This window comes from Larimichthys crocea, chromosome XIII (genome assembly GCF_000972845.2).
Source record: "Larimichthys crocea isolate SSNF chromosome XIII, L_crocea_2.0, whole genome shotgun sequence".
Taxonomy (NCBI): Eukaryota; Metazoa; Chordata; class Actinopteri; family Sciaenidae; genus Larimichthys; species Larimichthys crocea.
In genome coordinates this window covers 41,626,846-41,645,580 of record NC_040023.1, presented here as the reverse complement: position 1 = coordinate 41,645,580, position 18,735 = coordinate 41,626,846, and the positions used below count along the sequence as shown (strand labels likewise).

Genomic DNA, 18,735 nt, shown 5'->3' with positions numbered 1-18,735 from the left:
GTAGAAACTAATGGTGATAATGGTAATAAAAATGGTGGACTCTATGAAAGAGGGACTGCTGGGTCTGTAGATATAGAAGGTTTATTCTAAGGTAACAAAAACATAAGCATTCTTATTTTCAGATGATTATACACTTATGAAAACACAGATATAGATGTTATATTCCATTTCTGCCATATTCTGTAAATAGAGCCCCCTAAATCTGACACACTTGACCTTTAAGTACAGAAGTATCACAGCAAAAACAAAAGTAAAAGTACTCAGCCTGCATTAAGCAGCAGAATGTATCATGTCATAGTAATGTTCCTGTATCATACCATGCTGGGTAGCTTCATGCATAATAGATCATAATGTATTAGTTGTTTCATATTTTGTTTTAATAATCTGAATTTGCAAACTAGAAACTGTAGTGGAGTGAAAATACAAAAACACATTGTTGAACTTGTTAATGACATAAAAAAAAAAGAAAGTTAATGTACTTTATACACTTGTCCCACTCTATCCACAGCCAAGAGCACAGCTATGCCCCTCCCAATACAATAGACTGTACATTTTGACTTTTCAAAGTCTAAAAAATACAGGTGGACTTAATACCAGTAATGACAGCTCAGTTCCAAAGTGTCCCAGTAACAGCAACAGTGAACCAGCATGCACAGCAGCAGGACCCCCTCCCCTAAGTGGAATGCAGCCAACATTGATACCTGTGAGTTTCCTGCTGTAACATGTCAAAATGTCTGCTGTGTGACCAGTCCATTGCTAAGGATTACTCCCAACCCCCACCCAAACAACAACCTTCGGTTCTGGGAAATGAAGCCAATGTGGAAGTGTTAAAAACTGTAACTCCTTGAGCAGCCACTTAAAGTTGGCTGCATAAGTGAGTCATTCACAGCAGAAATAAACATGTTTACAGCCTGGTACAAAAAACTTTGGTTTTCGGTTTCTATAGCTAATTTCCTTGCTCATGACAACTGTGAGGGGGGTGAGTTTTTTTTTTTTTTTTTAACTCACCACTCAAATGATATTAAAGCTTAAAGTTACACATAATTAACAGTTGCCGCTTTGACTGACAGGTAGGTGCCGTTACAGATGGCTTGTTTGAGCACCCAGGCGTCATTCAGCCTGCCTCAGGTCCGATGACCCACGTCTTTGCTTATCTTTAGATTAGCCGGGAGGCGAAAGAAGTGGTACATCCAACATGGTGGCAGCCAGTGCTGCATATTTTCAGCTTCAAAACGGCACTTTGGAAATCTACGGGTGACGTCTCTCATACATTCTTTATACCATCATTGTCCCTACCCCATGAGTCTCATATACATAATATGCTGTGTTTATCAATCATAATAAAAAAAATCATGTATAATTTAATCAATAGTTTTAAGAATAGTTAATGAAAAAGAAATTAATAAATGTATAGCCAACCAGCATAGTTTTGCCTATTCATCAACCATCGACGAAGACCCCCAAAAGCACACTCCAAGTAGGTCCATTAGGGCAGTGGTCCCCAACCCCCGGGCCGGGGACCGGTACCGGTCCGTGGATCAATCAGTACTGGGCCCCACAAGAATTAATTAGTTATTTCTGTTTTATTTATTATCCAAGTCTCCCGCAAGTGAGGAGAATACGGTCATTTCGAAATAAAAAAACGTTTCAAAATAAAAGACCGCTCGGCCTAGACTGGGACTATAATAAAGGGGGACTTACTACTTCATCCACAGTTGGTAGGAGAAGAAGAAAATATTAAGTATAAATGTAAATTACAAAAGATAATTAATTGTGCGAGGTAGTTGTTAATTATTTTTGGGTTGATAATTTTTAATTGACTCATTGGATTTCACGGGCAACAAGCTACAATGCAATGCCTACTGCATGTTCTCCGTGCTCTTTTGTTATTTGCATTCATAATTAATATTTTCTTCTTCTCCTACCAACTGTAGATAGAGTAGTAAGTCCCCCTCTATTATAGTCCCAGTCTAAATCGAGCGGCCTTTTATTTTGAAACGTTTTTTTATTTCGAAATGACCGTATTCTCCTCACTTGCGCGCAGACAGTACCAGGAGTCCTACTTGAGCCCCCCCCCTCCGGTCCGCAGTAAAATTGTCAAGCGTTGACCGGTCCGCAGTTAGGAAAGGTTGGGGACCACTGCATTAGGGCACCCATATGAACGTTTCTAGGTGCGCCTCTGCTGCGAGCCGCCCTCTTGTGGCACTGACCACCTCCCATACAGAGTAAAGGCTCACGTCACTTTAAATAGCCTCCCTCCCCTCCCTCCCTCCGCCTGGTCCACTTTTAACATTGTACCATATTATACACCATATCCAACCAATTGAAGCAGCCGGCTAACAAGCCGAGGCTCATATAGATTACTTTGATCAGACGCAAAGAGTGGCAAAAACCAAACATCACTTTCTGCTCTGCGAGTCAGACACAGGGGAGAGAGTGCGGAGAAGAAAGTGCGACACAGTTTTCTCTCTCTCTCTCTTTTGAGAATGTGGCGAACCTGCGGTTAGAGAACAGAGAAAAAAAAAAGGCGGATTGCGGCTCATTGAATGATCAACAAGTTGGAGAGTGTCTTGATAGGCAGAGCTACATGAAATCCTCTCAGCTGCAACAGGAACAGAGGACGAGCAGCAGCAGCAGAAGAAGAAGACCCGCCGTACATTTTGAGCTCCATTACCTGCACACGGTGAAGTGAACAGAGGTGAGTTGACTGCACCGTTACGTGATGGACGATGCTTCACGGTGTAAAACCCCCGTTCAGAGCCTCAAATCTGAGACACACTCACACATTGGGCTGCTATTTTTAGACAGAAATCGGAGTCACCCTCCCAGGAGGATTTATGTTGTAGTTTGTAACAGGGTTGCGGGGGGTGGGCACACTATCAAAGTTTGCTGACACACTCTTAAGTGAAGCTTCAGCTAACAGGCCCTTTCTTGTGCTCATGTCGGGGGTGTTTGTTCAGGAACACCGCGATAACAGAAGGTCATGAAAGTGTGGCGGCGCCTCGGAGGAAATACAGAAGTAGTTTCCAAACGGTGGACGGCCATTTACATCGCTCGTGGCGTAAATTTTGACTGCGTATAAAAAGTTGTTTTTTTAACGTAAACCGGAGATGTCGCCGAGTAAAGTTGCCGCCGTTTTTCTCTTATGAGTCAAAACATGAGGACAAGTACGTGTCCCTCTGTGTGAAGCACGAAGCGGGAGTTAAGTAATGTGTTGTTGTTTTTAAGGGGGGAAACTTGTTCAAAGCTTGTATCAGTGAGTCTGTTCCGCTATGTCCGGGAGACTCCCCGCTTGCGCCATGCACTCAGCCACTCCCTGCACGAGTTTACGCAAACAGCGTAGAGAGAGCTGTGACAGATACGGACGGAGAAACTTCAAAACCAACATGGGAAACTATAAACAACTGCCTCCAGCTTCACTTAAGACTGAGGAACGATGATTATCTGACGTTAGATGTTAGTCAGAGACAGATATTTAAGTTATTCTTTCATGTGTTGAATAAGTCCTAAATGGAGCTCTCAGGATTTTACAGTGTGTATAACATCTGTCTGTCTAAAGGGGTATGAACTTCAGTAAAGTCATCATAGGTACTACATAGACTGTAAAAACTGTTGTATAAAGTCTTGTGTGGCTCCGGAGAGAACTTTTATAAGCTTTTATTTGATGAAGTCATTGTAAACACTCCATGGTTTTATTTATATTCAGCCCTACTCACTAAAACACAGTGAGTGTCCTTCAGGCCTGATGCAAGAGGTGAATGCATTTCCTTCTTTGCATAACATTTTGAAAGCTGCATCATTTACATCCGTGTCCACAATACATTCTTCATGCATTACCACCACCTGTGGACCAGGGGAATTAGTGTCAAGTATAAGCAGTGTGTGTTGTGTCACCCCTGTGCTCGTGGAGTTTATAAAAAGCAGGCAGGAGAGGTTGAATGAAAGTTTGATCGATGGTGGATTTTTTTTAATGCTGATATAATGATGATCATTTGGAGCAGGGAAAAAGCCGATTAATCGACTGCATGCTCCTGCACCCTCACACCTCCTGTGTCTAATAGACAAGTTTAGTGATTCCTTGACAACTCCAGAGTTTTACCTCCCTGTAGTCCGACTAGTGTGCTGCTCTCAACTCCTGGAAGCCGGGTGGTTTGATGGTGGGTCCACAGAGTAGTTAAGTTAGAGGATGGAGAACAATCCCAGAAACTATGAAGCCTGGACTTGTTTGGGTTTTTTTTTTTTTGGCTTGTTGCCAGGTCAAGACAGACTTCTCCTGGTTAGTAGATGCACCTTTTTTGGTTTTAAACGTTGGTGTAGATATTCCCTGAGTTGACTTTTATGTGTTTATGCAGCGCAGCCAACAACCACTATCAGAGCCAATTTCCTCTGATAACAGAGGTTTTTAAACTATCCTATCGGTGCATTATGGGTTGTCAGGAATGTGTTATCTGGAGCTTGGCACATACTCTAGACAAAAAGTCAGGATATCTCGACCACGGCGGCACAAAATCTGACAGTTCTTTTTTTTTTTTTTGTAATCTCACACATGTGACTCCTTTTTAACTTTATGGAAGTACAACACCAAACTATGGATTATCCATTCACCTGTGTCAAATAAGATAAAAGAAATACTTAAAAACATACATGAGGCAGAGAGACCAGAGACACTGAGCAACTTTTGGTATACCATTCACACAGAGGGAGACGAAGCAAGAGAGCTTAATGTAGACATCATAGACAGACAGCAGTTAGCACAGTAAGTGAGTGGAGTGAAATGTGACTAAACATCAAGTGAAGCTGAAATCACTCTTGTTGTCAACCGTCCAAAAACATCATACCACTGTTGCCAGATGCTGAACCATTTGTGCCAGGACTGTGCACTTTGGTCTGTCCAAAAACTGTCCCAAAGTTGAGAACGTACATGCACAAGCTAAGTGGCGACTGGTGACACTGGGTTTAAATGATACAGTAATAGCAGAGTAAATGATAACAGATGGAGGATAATGCAACAAAGCAATTAACGCAGGAAATATCTTCAATAATGGATTAAAAAATGCTCTGGGCACATGTTTGTTATTTTGTTTCCAAGTGTACTAGCACAGAGTGCACAATGTGCTTTTATATCCAGAGTGTGATTCATTTACAAACTATTGAACTAATTCCTACACGCCAGTCCACAGGTCTTATTTAAAAGCTATACGTAATGCCTTATGACTTTCCAGCGCAGCTTGGCAAACAGAATCAAACTGTAGTTAACTTTAGCTTGCAGCAGTTGCACCTGCCTAAGCAGCACCTGTTCTTTGCCAAATATTGATCTCCCGTCAGTCAGTAAACTTTAGAGGAAATCATGCACCAGCATGAGAGCGCACGCACACACACACACACCATGCTGTACTTGTCACACATAAAGACAGGGGAGCGCCACTGTGTGTAACCTGTGCACACTTCTCTTCCGGTGTCACCTGTTTGCCTCGTTGCAACGTTGTCTCCCAGTTCCCACTGTTTGACAGAAAAACCTGCTGCGTGTTCACCCAAATCCTCTAATTCACAGCAGGACTGAATAAGAAATATGCACTCATTAACATGTTTTAGAACAATCCGCAGAAATCCCGTTCTCTGTTTGGAGTCTTTAGAAGACTTAGCATGACGTGTGGTCGGCTGAGCACAACGGTGGGCACACTGTGACAAAGGTTTATATCCATGTTTTTATAGAGTGGAAACAAGAGCTTATGGTAGATTTCTAGCATTGGAAGTGGCAGCTTCACTGGAATCCACACACTGATTAACTTTAAAAGACAGTATAGTTGAAATTTTACAGCTGTTGGTTCAAGGTGAGGCAGTTTGTCTTTTAAAGCTGCAACAGCGATCCTGCTGCTAACAAAGGCAGCCTGCATGAGTTCCTCTACATTCATAGCAAGCTTATAATGAACAAACACACACACACACACACACACACACACACACACACACACAGTCCTTGTTAAAGCATCTATCAGGAAACGACTGGAATTTCCCTCTCAAATGATTCGCTTCAGAAAGTGGCTCATACTTATACTTGTACATACAAGGCGCAGCAGTAACATGAAGTAATGGGATGATCACAATCTGCTAATGCTGACACCGTGAGAGTCCACAGGTGAGTGCGTGTTCGCCAGTAATTACAGCAGCGCTGGTGTCACCTCGGGTTGTTTGACTACAGATCCTGCTGCTGATTCTGCTCTAATAACAAAGCAGTAAAACTGTCTTCTGTGCCAAAGTGTCTGATGTTTGTTCCTTTTTAGTAGACAGTGTTAAACTTCAGTCCCTGATGTTAAAGACCACAAACCAAGCCAAGAGTGTTCAACATGTTTGCAATACATCAGACCATAAATCTTGAAAGATTCTACAGTCATGCTAACTCTCAGGAGGTGAATGAGACATTGGTGCTTTGAGCTAAATGATAACATTTGCTTATTCGCACTGAATCCACAGTACAACCGAGGCTCGTTAGTTTTGCAGGTACTATCATCTCATAGAGTATTGGCGACAGTGATGTGACTGGACGAAAGAAGTTACTACAGTTAATCTGCTGGGAATGTGAAAGGCTTCACCCAATGTCGTGTCAATAGTTGAGATATAAAAATAATTAAAGAACAAAAATAACAAATTCATGGTGGTGCTAGCTGAAAATATGGATAGCACCAAGATCAGTGAGGTTCAACCTCTGGTAACCATGAATACCTGTACTAAGCATGCAGCAGTGAGTTAAGAGTTGTTTTTCAGTGTGATGTACACCAACAGCAACAAAGCAAGAAAAGGAGGACCTGCATAAGAGATGTTCTTGATTTCCTTCTTTCTTCCTTTAACTGATCTTGTAGGGACCTTGAACATATGTGGTAATATATCACTGAGTAATGAGTACTGTATAATTTCCGTCTGATATTTGGATTTCATGGTAATCCATCCAGTAATCGTCAAGTAAACACCCTCCAGACCACAAATGTCAAACTTGTTGAGATCTGTGGTCATGGGTTCTCTCAAGTCGGTAGACTCCACGTCTGTCAGTGCTGATGCAAAATGATTCATAAGTGTCTGAAATCTTAATTTACTGCTAAGTATTGAGTAAACTGTTGAGGGAGTAGAGAATGAGAGAACGAGGGTGTGATCTTCCGACGCCGCTCTGCGTGTCTGAGTACGTCACCGAGCTGCAGGAATAGTTTGTTTTTCAAAGAATGGAAATAAATACAAAACTGAAGTCCACGTTAGATCTCTGAATGAATCCCCACAGGATTCCTGATTGTTTTGTGTGCAGCATAAACAGAAGTCCTCCCGTCATCGACGCCTTTCATCTGGAACAGGAAGTGCTCAGACAGATACGCTGCCTTTGCAGCTGCCCAGCGAGATTAATCAGCTCGAATCAATACTCATTCCTCTCGGGTTTCTCTGTTTCCTCTCAGGATATTGTCACAGCTCAGTGAGTTGCTAAACGTGTCTAATGGAAAATCTGAATGGAGATCAGCAAGCAAACAAAAACCTTCATTTTCATATCTGTTCACTTCCTCCCACCTGATGCAAAAAAACCCCCCGCACAAATCCCTTTTCTGTCTCCTTCGTCTTTAGGATGTTGTCTCGCCTGACTGAGCTGATATGGTCCGACTGGATTTGGTTTCCTGAAGGCCACGGCTGGGCTGACCTTGAGGACCGCGATGGCAAAGTCTTCCCTAAACCACGGGACCTCTGGGCAACAATACCCATCGCCCTCTGCTTCCTGGTCATAAGACAGATATTTGAGAGGTGAGTCATGTCCAGTGGTGACTCTTGTCATTTGCCTGTTAATCTGCCTCTCTACCTATCTGATTTGAATGTTTTCTTTCTGTCATGACTTTTTACAGCCTGTGTGTTTTTCCTCTTTTCAGGACAGTAGCAAGTCCTCTCGCCTCCCTGCTGGGAGTGAGCGACAAGAAACGTGTTTTTGCTCCTCCGAATCCCGTCCTGGAGGCTCATTTCTGCAGCACATCAAAGCATCCCACACAGGTAATCATGAATGCTGCACTGCTTCATACATACTGTGTCCTTTTGGTAATAACACAACTGAGTCTAACTGTGAGAGAGAGATGTTGGCCTTTCAGCTGTAAATAAATGAGAACCTCTTCACTCTTAAGGTCTTACGTAACTTCTGCGTGTCTCCAAATGTTAAAAGACTGATTCCTCTCTCCTCTGTCCTGCTTGTGTTGTCAGAGCTCCCTAGAGAGTTTAAGTAAACAGACAGGCTGCTCGGTGCGACAGGTCCAGCGTTGGTTCAGGCGGCGGAGAAACCAGGACCGGCCCAACAAGTTCAAAAAATTTCAGGAAGCAAGGTAGCTAAATATTTTCACATCAAACTGTTTGAGTCTGTTTGAATCACCTGCTCTGAAATTTTTTTTTTCTTTCTTTCTTTTTTTCATTATTTGTGGAACAGAAATAGAGGTTGTGATGTGCTCTTACAAATTCCAGCTTCTTTAAAGCAGCGATTCCCGAGCTAGGATATATATAATCTAATATATATATATATATTTCTACACATATATTTCTACAATATTAAACATTATATATTTTCATGTTTCTTGTAAACAATTTCACCTAAATAATAACAAAAAGTCCAAATCATTCATTCAGTAAAAACGATTCTCCGCTAACTGTTCACATCTGATGACGGCTCGTCAATGGACATTTCAATCTTTTTAAACAGAGACGTTTAAACACTAGCACACTGATGGCTACTTTATCATCACTGACTTCCAACCCTGATACACCCACGCATTCCTTAAATGTTGCAAAGCGGTCCACATGACGGGAGGATACGTACTGTACGCCCAAGCAGAAAAATACTGCAAAACGAAACAAATCCAGGTATTTCCTGTCAGTAGTTTGTCTACAAGGTGAAGTAAAAGGTACATAAGCGAAGACACAGGTTGTTGATCTTAGGCAGGGACATCCAGCTCCATGAGCACAGTTTTTTGTTCTTTTTTTCTGTTGTTATCTGTGTCCAAGTGGGCTGTTTGTTTTTGTGGCTGTGGCTGTGAACTGAACTTAGAACTGTATTTCTGAGATGGCTGTGCGTTCTCTTACAGTTGGAGATTTACCTTTTACCTTCTTGCTTTCTTTGCTGGCCTGGCAGTCCTTATTGACGTAAGTGTCACATGTTGTTTCAGTAAGCTTAAAAACTCACTACATTTGTCATTTCACAGAATGAAACAGTCACAACTGGAAACACATTTATTCCCTTACTGACTGGTTTCTTCTCCAGAGAAGTAAAGGAGGATCTGTTTGCTACATCTTGCCACATAAATGGAGGATTTTGAATGTTGACATTACAACTGTCGTGGATTCCCTTCGAATGCTATACAAACATTGTCTTCTTTGCTCTTGTTTGCTGTTTGTGCATAAAAGTGCCTGTGGTGTTATAAACTCATTAATAATGAGTGTCTTTGTCACCTCAGAAACCATGGTTCCACGATATGAAGCTGATGTGGGAAGACTTCCCGAAAATGGTATGTCACTGACAGCACCCGGAACACATCTCCAATTTAGACCTAAATATTATTTGAAAAAGTTTAAGCCATTTTGTTCGCTTAAATAAACAGACTTGTTTAACCAAATGACTCACTAATGGGTTAAATTGTTAGTATCCTAAAAGCTTGTTTTCCTTTCCCTTCTCTTCCAGCCGCTGTTGCCCTCGCAGTACTGGTACTACATGATCGAATTAGGCTTTTATACCTCGCTGCTTTTTAGCGTAGCATCGGATGTCAAGCGTAAGGTAAGAGTTGCAGAGCCGTCTCGCAAACTTTGTTAGCTCTCGAAAATAAAACCCCTCAGAAACCTTCGATCAAGAGAGATCACTCGCCGAGTGCACAGAGTAATAAGAGCGATCCGGTGCGTTGCCAGTGCATTTTGAGGTTTAAACATTGATTTTCCTGTGTGCATTGTGTTGAGTGGGAGCTGTCAGCATTCACATTGCCTGTTTAAAATAACGTACACTCCGGCTCGTCTCTTCCACTTTGTCAGCTTGGTGAAGTCAAAGTGAGTGAACGTGAACGCTCTGTCCAGTCGGGAGACGTTGCATCTCGAGGTGCCCTGTGAGTTAATGTGTAAATGAAAGACAGTTTGACCGTGTCGTTCACAGGTCTAAACGTTGTTGTGAAATGAGGCGGCGTTTAAGCCTGTCAGCAAATTGTGATGCCCTTGTGCAAGCTCTTGTTCTATTACTCCAGCTCACAAATGCAACGAATTCAGTCTTTTAAACCACAACTGGACCTTTTCCGGACATCGTCTGTGTTGCAATCAGCCTCCAATGTGAGGAATGATTTAGTAACTTCCTTTTTTTGAGACCGTTTTATTTCTTTTTATAGCAGTAGAGCCGTATAATCTGCTTCGCATGAAGAGTTAATCATTTGTAAAAACCTGCATACCGTCGATTAGTGACCAATCTTTACAGCTCGATCAATAAGTGACCAAATGTTGTTGGATTTTGTTTTTTTCACGCCATCTCTGTCTGCTTCTCTCTTGCAGGATTTCAAAGAGCAGATAATTCACCACGTAGCCACCATTGTTCTTATCACGTTCTCCTGGGTTGTTAACTACATCCGGGGTGGGACTCTAATCATGTTGGTGCATGATGCCTCTGACTATCTAATGGAGGTATGAAAACATGCAAACATGAAGCAACAAATGTGCTGCTCCCCCCCCCCTCCCTCTTGTCCTCTTAACATTTAACATCAGTGAATAGCTGAATGGTGATGTTAAGGTCAGAGCACAGTTCTGCCCTCTAGAGGAGAATAAATGAAAAGGTCACACTCTGATCTCTCTCTCTCTCTTTCTTTCTCTTTCTTTCCAGTCAGCCAAAATGTTCAACTATGCAGGTTGGAGGAAAACCTGCAACATCATCTTCACTGTGTTCGCTGCAGTTTTCTTTGTCACCCGCCTCATTATCCTCCCCTTCTGGTAAATATGATGTTTCATGATGTTGCTGTAACTAGAATGAGTCACTGGTATTATGGGAACCTTTTTTTGGGGGGCTCAGCACAATGGATTTATTTTAGTGGTCACTCTTTACAAGGATTCCATATATTTATTTATTTATTTATAACCCTATAGGCAAAAAAATAAATAAATGTAAATGCCAGAAAGGTGGAAAAAAAAAAGTTTCCATACCTCAGAAAGCTGATGTATCAAAAGAGGACAAGACTGAGGAAAGTAAAGTTATTCTCAACAAATTCCAGGAAAAGGCCGACACAAACAATAAAAACCTGTCTGTGGAGACACGATCTGATTAAACTTATTCCTTTAGAAACTATTAATACATATTATTCATTATGATCAACATGGGCATTGTAGTCCAGTCCACATGCACTGTCCTCACTGTCGCATCAAATCTGTATTAATCCACAGCTGAAAGTAGTCCCCAACAAACTCATCATTCACTGCTCTTTGAGTAATGTTTGCTTAAAAACTACAGTGCCCAGCTGTTTAAGATGTTACTTATTCTCATTTAAATTTTAAAATTGAATTCAATTATATATGTTTACCCTTTTTTTTTAAAGAACAAATTGTTCTTTAGATTTAACTAAAAGGAACTTAAAGATAGACAAACACATTATGGATAATAAGTAAATAACACCAGCTTCATCCTTTTTAGCATAACATTCATTCATAAAAATGAGGAAGTAAACAGGTAGCTCATGACAACACACTGATTGAAGCTTTTTTTAGCCTAATTTGCTTACGACTTCAGTAACAATGCAATGGGAACGCAACAACAGACACATTGTGTACTGTCCTGGCCCGCCTCAATGGGCTTTTGATTGTGACTGTAGGTGGCTCTGACTGGATTCTCTGTTCTGCCTTTGTCCTCTCGTCCAGGATCATATACACGACATGGGTGTACCCCCTGACCCTCTACCCCCCCTTCTTCGGCTTCTACTTCTTCAATGGGCTAATGTTTGTGCTGCAGGCGCTGCACGTCTTCTGGGCCGGCCTCATCTTGCGCATGGTCATCAAATTCCTGCCGGGCAATGTACGAACCACCACTTTTGAATGTTTCACTGTTTTCATCTCACGAGCAATGGTCCAATTTTTATTTTTTTATTTATTTTTTTCAAATTTTGGCAGGATATCGTTGAGGACGAGCGCAGCGACAAAGAGGAGACCGAATCAGAAGACGAAGACGACGAACACGAGCAGAGGGAAAAATCTAAAAATGGCCACGTGCAGAACGGCCACACCGTCCTCAACAACAACCACAGAAAGACGGACTAATTGGACCCACGGGAGCTGAAGACGAGGTGTGAGTGTGAGGAGTGACGAGGGGCCCTCACATGTGGCCCTCACCTGAAAGCCAAAGAACAGGAGCGTGGCATTTTGAGAGGGGCAGCAGACGGCACACACAAAAACAAACACTCATCTATAACCTCCTTTTTTAGAAACCCGGGTAGTCCAATGTGGATAATATCCCTCCTCGGGGGGATTACATTAAATGGAGAGTGGAAGACTGCAATGGAGAACCACGATGATCTGCTTAGCACCTAAGCAGCAGAGTGGTTTTCTCATTACACACACACACACACAGACACACACCTTCTCCTCTTTTCTCTCCCCTCTAGTCTGGTTTGCTATTTGCCAAGATTTTGTGCTGCTGACCAAGTCGCCACATGTCGAATCTGCCTGCGTGTAGCTTTAATGTTTTAGAAGAGTTTTAAAGAGACGTCGTGGATAGGACGGGCGCTCCCCTTCCTGCACGGTCACTTAAAACTCTTCTAAGTGTTCTCGCCCTTAAACATGACTGATCGTTTTGCTCTAGGTAACCACACTGAGGTCATGTGGCATTGTGAGGAGCATTAAGGTGATGCGGTGATGTCTTTCTATGGACCATAACCTCATTTAAGTCTATTTACTGAAGTCCAGAGTATCAATTAATGATTAATTTGTGCAAGTTACTGCAGCTGTCACTTGTCACTTTGGCTCATGCCATTGGTTTTGTTGAAATATATTTGTTACAGTAATGTTTAAAACAAAATAATCATTTTTTTTGTTAGTTTTTTTTGTTTTTTAACAGTCTGAACGAGTGTGAGAAGGTGCTACATCTGCCTTGTGTGTTTGGAATGTGCCTTTTTGTGGAAGTTTGTCTTAAATGCTTTTCTCCTCTAAAGCAGAATGCACACAGATTGTTTTAAATGTTGTTTTTTTTGTTTCAGCTTTTTACTTTTAGTCTGATTTTATTTTGCTTTACGTTTTATTTGTTTCCAGTCAAGACGGTTTCAGTTTGGGAGCAATTTGTTTGAGTGTAACCCAAACCAATCAGTAACTGTTTATGAATTCTTTATGAGCTGGACGAGTCATTAGCATTTCCATTCAGTGTTGTTTTCCCCATCTATCCAAAGATGCACTTTATGGTTTCTTCTATGGATCAGCATTGACTAAATATCGAGTAAACAAGCTTAGTAAGAGTGTTTGATTCCAACTCAAACCTTGTTTATTTTTAGTTTAGAGGTTTGGAGTACGATTTTTGTCTATTTATTCTAATTGCCTACCCGAGATCTTCCTCTTTGTCAGTGTTTGGAGTCATTACGAAAATTATTTGAATGAGAGTAAAGAGGTAAAAATGAAACACCAAAGTATGGTTTACATTTTGTACTACCTTGTCATTTGCAAGTGCCTTCATCATTTCAAGTGTTCATTGTAAAGAAAAGAAATAATAATAATGATAATTTCCATCCCTTCGTCTTTAGTTCCGCTGTCCTCGTGCGCCAACAAATCCAAGTGTCTGTAACACTCTTTGTAACTTTCTTTGGCTTGACGCGACCAATCGCCTGCAGCTTTCTCTGAAGAGCTCCGCCTCCACAGAGAGTGTTTTTATTCTGCTTTATGTGTTGCTGAGTTGTAAAAAAAAAAATCACAATGACGATTATGATAAAGATGAGCGTGGATAACTTCTGTGTCCTCTATGGTTTCTTTTTTGACTTTGAATCTAAAGTCATTGACAGGGATGTAAAGGTTTAGTTTCAGAGATTTAACACAAAGTTTACAACAAACTCAGTAGGAGGAGGAGGAAAAATAACTTAGGTTTTCATATATTCTTATGGTGAAAATTATTAGTAAAATGACTGACTGATGTTCAGATGTGAAGACTTTGGGATCTGCTCTTTTAAATCTAAAAATAACTAGCAGATTTTATTAAAATTCTTGCATACTCCTAGAGGTTTTTTTTTTTATTAGAACAAAGTAGATGGTTAAATGTTGCAACTAATGAATGTTTACATTATCCATCCATCTGTTGTTGTTTTTTTTTTGTAATAAATGATTGTTAACCTTTTAAAAATGGAAGAAAACAGAAAATACCCCTCTCAGAGTACTCAGATGGCTTGTTTTGTCTGACCAGTAGATTTAAATTCACAATTATTGTAAATAGAAAAGCAGCAAAATCCAAAAATTGTACATGGAACCTTGAGTATGTTTGATATTTATGATCAATAAAGTGACTCATTGATTACCAAAAATAGTTTTCTGTAAATGTGTCAATTGACCAGTTGGTTAATGCATCGCTGTAACACCACAATCCTTTCTTAACCAGCAAAAGTTGAAGTCATCATGTGTCTATGAATGAAGTCAGTGATGCGTCAACACAGTACATCTTTATCCTGCACACAGTGGTTTGTAACAAAATCACTAAAAGTAGCTGCAGCAGTATTTTTTTTAATAGTTAGTGACTCTAAATATTTATTTGTAGGGTGTCTCAAGGGTGATATATATCTTCTATTTGGTAAACTTGTGTTACATAAAAAAAAATACTTATTGATGGATTTGATTGTCCCAGTTGTCAGTTCTGACATTTTGAGGACGGGTAGAATTTTATGATTTGGACAGTGTGTAAACAACTTAATGATACAGCGGAGGCTGTCCATCCAAAGGGCCATGCTGCCACAAACACACTGCCTGGAAGCTACTCTGTCACTGCCTTGGAGTAAATCCAGTCAGGCATGAGCACCATCTATCAGTTATTGGTGCAGAGTAGACTTGATTGCACCGTGGAGCCATTACAATATCAGATAGCGCAGTGTAGTGGTGACACACCTGGCTGGCGCACTTTTGGCTGCCAAAAAAATGTTCCAGACATTTGCGTAATGATGTTGGAGTGACAGAGCTGGTCCTCATTCGGTCGGAAAGTTCGACAACTCGGATGAGGGTGGACTTCTTTTTCATCCATCTGAAAAAGAAACCAGTTCTTGTTTCTTCCTTCCTCCTCTGCCACTTTCCCCTACAATATTTTGGCTGTGGTCTAAAAGGCCTTCTTGACTAATTGCATATGGAGTGGGATCACTTTACCTCCGTGCCCTGCACTTCAGCCTCCACACTGTTCTTGTCACTGGCAGCCTCACTGTAACAATCTCCATTTTAAAGCGGCAGGGTCAATTTCCACCCTGCTCTCGCATCTGGCTCCACAGTTTAATTGCTAATGCATCTCCTGTTTCCCCCGCTCTGACGTCTGGGCATTCCTCTCCACGCCCCCCTTCTGTGTCCAGTCTTACTCCTCCTTTTTAAATCTTTGCCTCTCCTTTCACATTAAGTTTCCCTTCCTTCCTCTGCGGCCTTGTAATGAATAAGCTCAGTGTCGCCTGAGGTGCTTGAGATAATTGTGGTGTGAAGCTGAACTGGCGACAGCGATGAAGGTCCTCCTGACAGCAGAACAAAAGCTGTGGGGTGTTTGATTCACTTGTGAACTGTGTAGACTGTTATTCAATTCCTGCTTAAGTATTAATAATGGCTTTACACGCCAGAGGGAGGTCGCAAGGTGCAAGTGTATGCTTGTGTATCTTGCATGTATGTATGTGTGTGTGTGTGTGTGTGTGTGCAGGAGTTCATTTGTGGGCTGCTCATTTTTCCTGTGATGATCATGAGAGGAGGGCCACGGTAAAGCCTCTGGTAACTGATGACTGTCTCATGTAACTCGAGTAATAAGCGACCTCAGGGGGAACCAAGACGAACATGCTGAAAGCGCTTCAAAGGTTTGGATGGGTGGTGCAAAGACTGCAGAGACAAACAGCTGGGTCACTGATGACAAAGCAGAATGGTGAGTTTGAAATGGTATCTTATCCTAAATGATATTATGTTTCTTCAGCTGGTTTTCTTAGAAACCATGTGTTGCTTTCAGCTTTTTATAGTCGTAAAAAAACACTTTATAAACCAGTGGTAATGCTGGGTTTGACTCTAAACTTGTCTAACAATGTAAGTTATAACTATTTTGAACATTGATTTCTTGAACTAATCTATCTGTGAGGCTTTTGTGCTGTGGTCAACCAACCAGGCAGAAGAATTATGTAATATCCCAGCAGGATATTGGCATGCCAACTTGTCCAATCTAAAAATGGGAGAGCTGAAAAGATTAGTTAATTAATGTTAGAGTAAGTTAACAGAAGGTTATGAAGCATGTATTTTGATGATAAAATGGATAATTTTCACGTAAAAATATCAAACATTCTAGTAAATTGAGCATTTTCACTGTTTGACATTTTAGTAAACAAAATATTGTTGCGTTTTGGACTGTTGTTTACACAAAAGAAGCAGTTTAAAGACAATACCTGGACTATCCAGGATATTATAATGCTATTGATTAATCATTTAATCAAGGAAATAATCTGATTAATTCTAAACTCATCTCTCAAAAACAGTAACATTTCAGGGCTCACAAACAGCAGTGTGAGTTCGACCTGTGTGTAGCTACTATTAAAGCAGAACTTCATCGATTTTACACATTAAAGTCTGTTCACAGGTCTGGAGGAGTATACTGCATATGGGGAAAAAAAAGTTATATGAAGCCTTTTGTGGCTCTGGAAGGGGCTGTGTGAAAGCTGATGAATTTACCCTAACCCTGACCCTAAAGTGACATCACTTGAGTGACATCATTTGAGTCAGTGTAAGTTGGGTAAGTTTGAAAACAAAATCGAGTTAGAAAGAAGCGAGTTTACTAAACCTCTGCTTGAGGCTAACAATTTGAGACTATAATGGCTGCTCCTATGCGCCTGTGACACCCAAATCTGTGACTCACCTGTCAGTGCCTGTCGCTTACAGTTGCATTGTGGGAGCCAAGTTTTGACAAGTATGAAAAATTGGTGGAGTGCTCTTTTAATGAATGGCAAGAGAGGGGGATCAAAGCAGGGACATTGCAAGTAACACGGTTTGCATCTTAACCACCATCCCACCAGGATGCTCAAGACTCTAAGTGTTATGTGCTGAATTGAGAATCTTCATGTCTTTTTTTAATAAAGTCTTTCTGGCATCAGGTCGTCACCATCATCTCCAGAGCACATGTGCACACATCTGTTGATTGTGAACTGACGAAGAGAAGAAACCGTTAAAGGGGGATCAGCAGCAGTCATCATCGGGCCACATGGACCAGGCTCGCTATCCTGCAAGGCCGTTTGAGGTGGACGTGGATCTGGGCTTCGCTCTCTTCTTCCTCTTCCTCCTGTGTTTCTTCCTGCTGGTAACGGTGGTGCGTTGTGCCCAGACTGTGGTGGATCCTTATGGCTCCATCTCCACCTCCACCTACCAGGAAGAACAGATCACCTGAGTGATGGGGGAAGTCATCAGTAACAAGACTCTGCAGATACACTGTCCCTGCTGTGTAAATATATATTCTAGGTGATGCAATTTGAATGCAGCCTCCATTGCATACGGTAGTCAGGCCAATTCTGAACAAAAAGGAGGCATCATTACACTTTCAAGGAAGTCACAAGACATGTATCAGGTTGTGCCTGACTGAATGGACCTACTGAGCACACTCCCACGGGCCCAAGGCATCAAGAGACCTGACCCACAGCTTCTTTACAACTCCTGACAACAAGATTTATTTTGTCAAAGAACTCAGTGGAAAGTAGCAACGTCCTTATCATGTTCATGTATCTGCCAATCTTAAGAGCATTAGTTTAAATATATTTTTATTATGTATTACTGTGTGCTGTCCTATATAATACAGCTGTACACTGCAATAAACCTACATTCCTGTAAGTAGTGAAGTAGTTTACTGTGATTGTACTCTCTCATACTCTGTCAGTGTTATAGCCTTTTAATGCAACAGATAGCAGATGTGTTTCTCTAAGAGACATCTGATATGCTTATCTGTGCAGCTATCCTGCAAAGCTTTGGACACAAGGGGTTTTATAGGTTGTATTCCTGAGAGGAAACACTGGGACTGCAGACACAGAAAGCACGGCGCACAGAGAAACAAACAAACAATTGAATGAATGAATGAACAATTAATGATTCGTGAATTACAATGCTATGCAATTTATTTTTTTGTACAATAAACTATTTGCACATGATGTAACCTCTGAGTTTGTAAGATTTGTGAGACTTCTTTGACTCCACGCTCAGGCGAAAGAAGAAGAACAGGAGAGGCCTTGAGGAAGAAGCAGAACTACGTAATAAAGTTTGAAAGGAGGGAAAACGAAAATCTTGAAAGAAGCTGTTGATAAATCAAGGATTAGTATGTTATATAAAAAACAAAACAAAGGATATGTATTAAAATATCAGTGTGGATTCAGAAGAGTCAGAAATACCCTGACTTATGTTTAGAACATGAAATAAGAAAAGCACAGATTATGTCACGTCAAGTTGGGTTTTTGTCCTGTCTCGTCATTTCCTGTTTTATTTTGATATTTACCTGTCCTCTCGTTTCAGGTCACTTGCTCTTCCTCATGTGTCACCGGTCTGATTGTTTCCACC

At 41.1% G+C, this 18,735-nt stretch overlaps 1 protein-coding gene across 1 annotated transcript; it reads left to right on the top strand.

Moving 5' to 3' along the window:
- Positions 1-2,270: 2,270 nt before the first annotated feature.
- cers2a (ceramide synthase 2a) lies at positions 2,271-14,510 on the top strand. The gene is made up of 11 exons (XM_010743509.3): positions 2,271-2,698; positions 7,600-7,773; positions 7,896-8,013; positions 8,218-8,336; positions 9,090-9,147; positions 9,459-9,509; positions 9,683-9,775; positions 10,528-10,656; positions 10,853-10,959; positions 11,878-12,031; positions 12,127-14,510. The coding sequence occupies exons 2-11, from the start codon at positions 7,601-7,603 to the stop codon at positions 12,271-12,273; spliced, it is 1,149 nt and encodes a 382-aa protein (XP_010741811.1). The 5' UTR covers positions 2,271-2,698; position 7,600; the 3' UTR covers positions 12,274-14,510.
- The last annotated feature ends 4,225 nt before the right edge of the window (positions 14,511-18,735 follow it).

Excerpts from the sequence above, each read along its gene's own strand:
- cers2a (XM_010743509.3), top strand. The coding sequence starts at position 7,601 with ATGTTGTCTCGCCTGACTGAGCTGATATGGTCCGACTGGATTTGGTTT. Across the intron at positions 9,510-9,682 it reads GGGAAGACTTCCCGAAAATG|CCGCTGTTGCCCTCGCAGTA; the intron begins GTATGTCACTGA and ends CTTCTCTTCCAG. Across the intron at positions 10,960-11,877 it reads CTCATTATCCTCCCCTTCTG|GATCATATACACGACATGGG; the intron begins GTAAATATGATG and ends CCTCTCGTCCAG.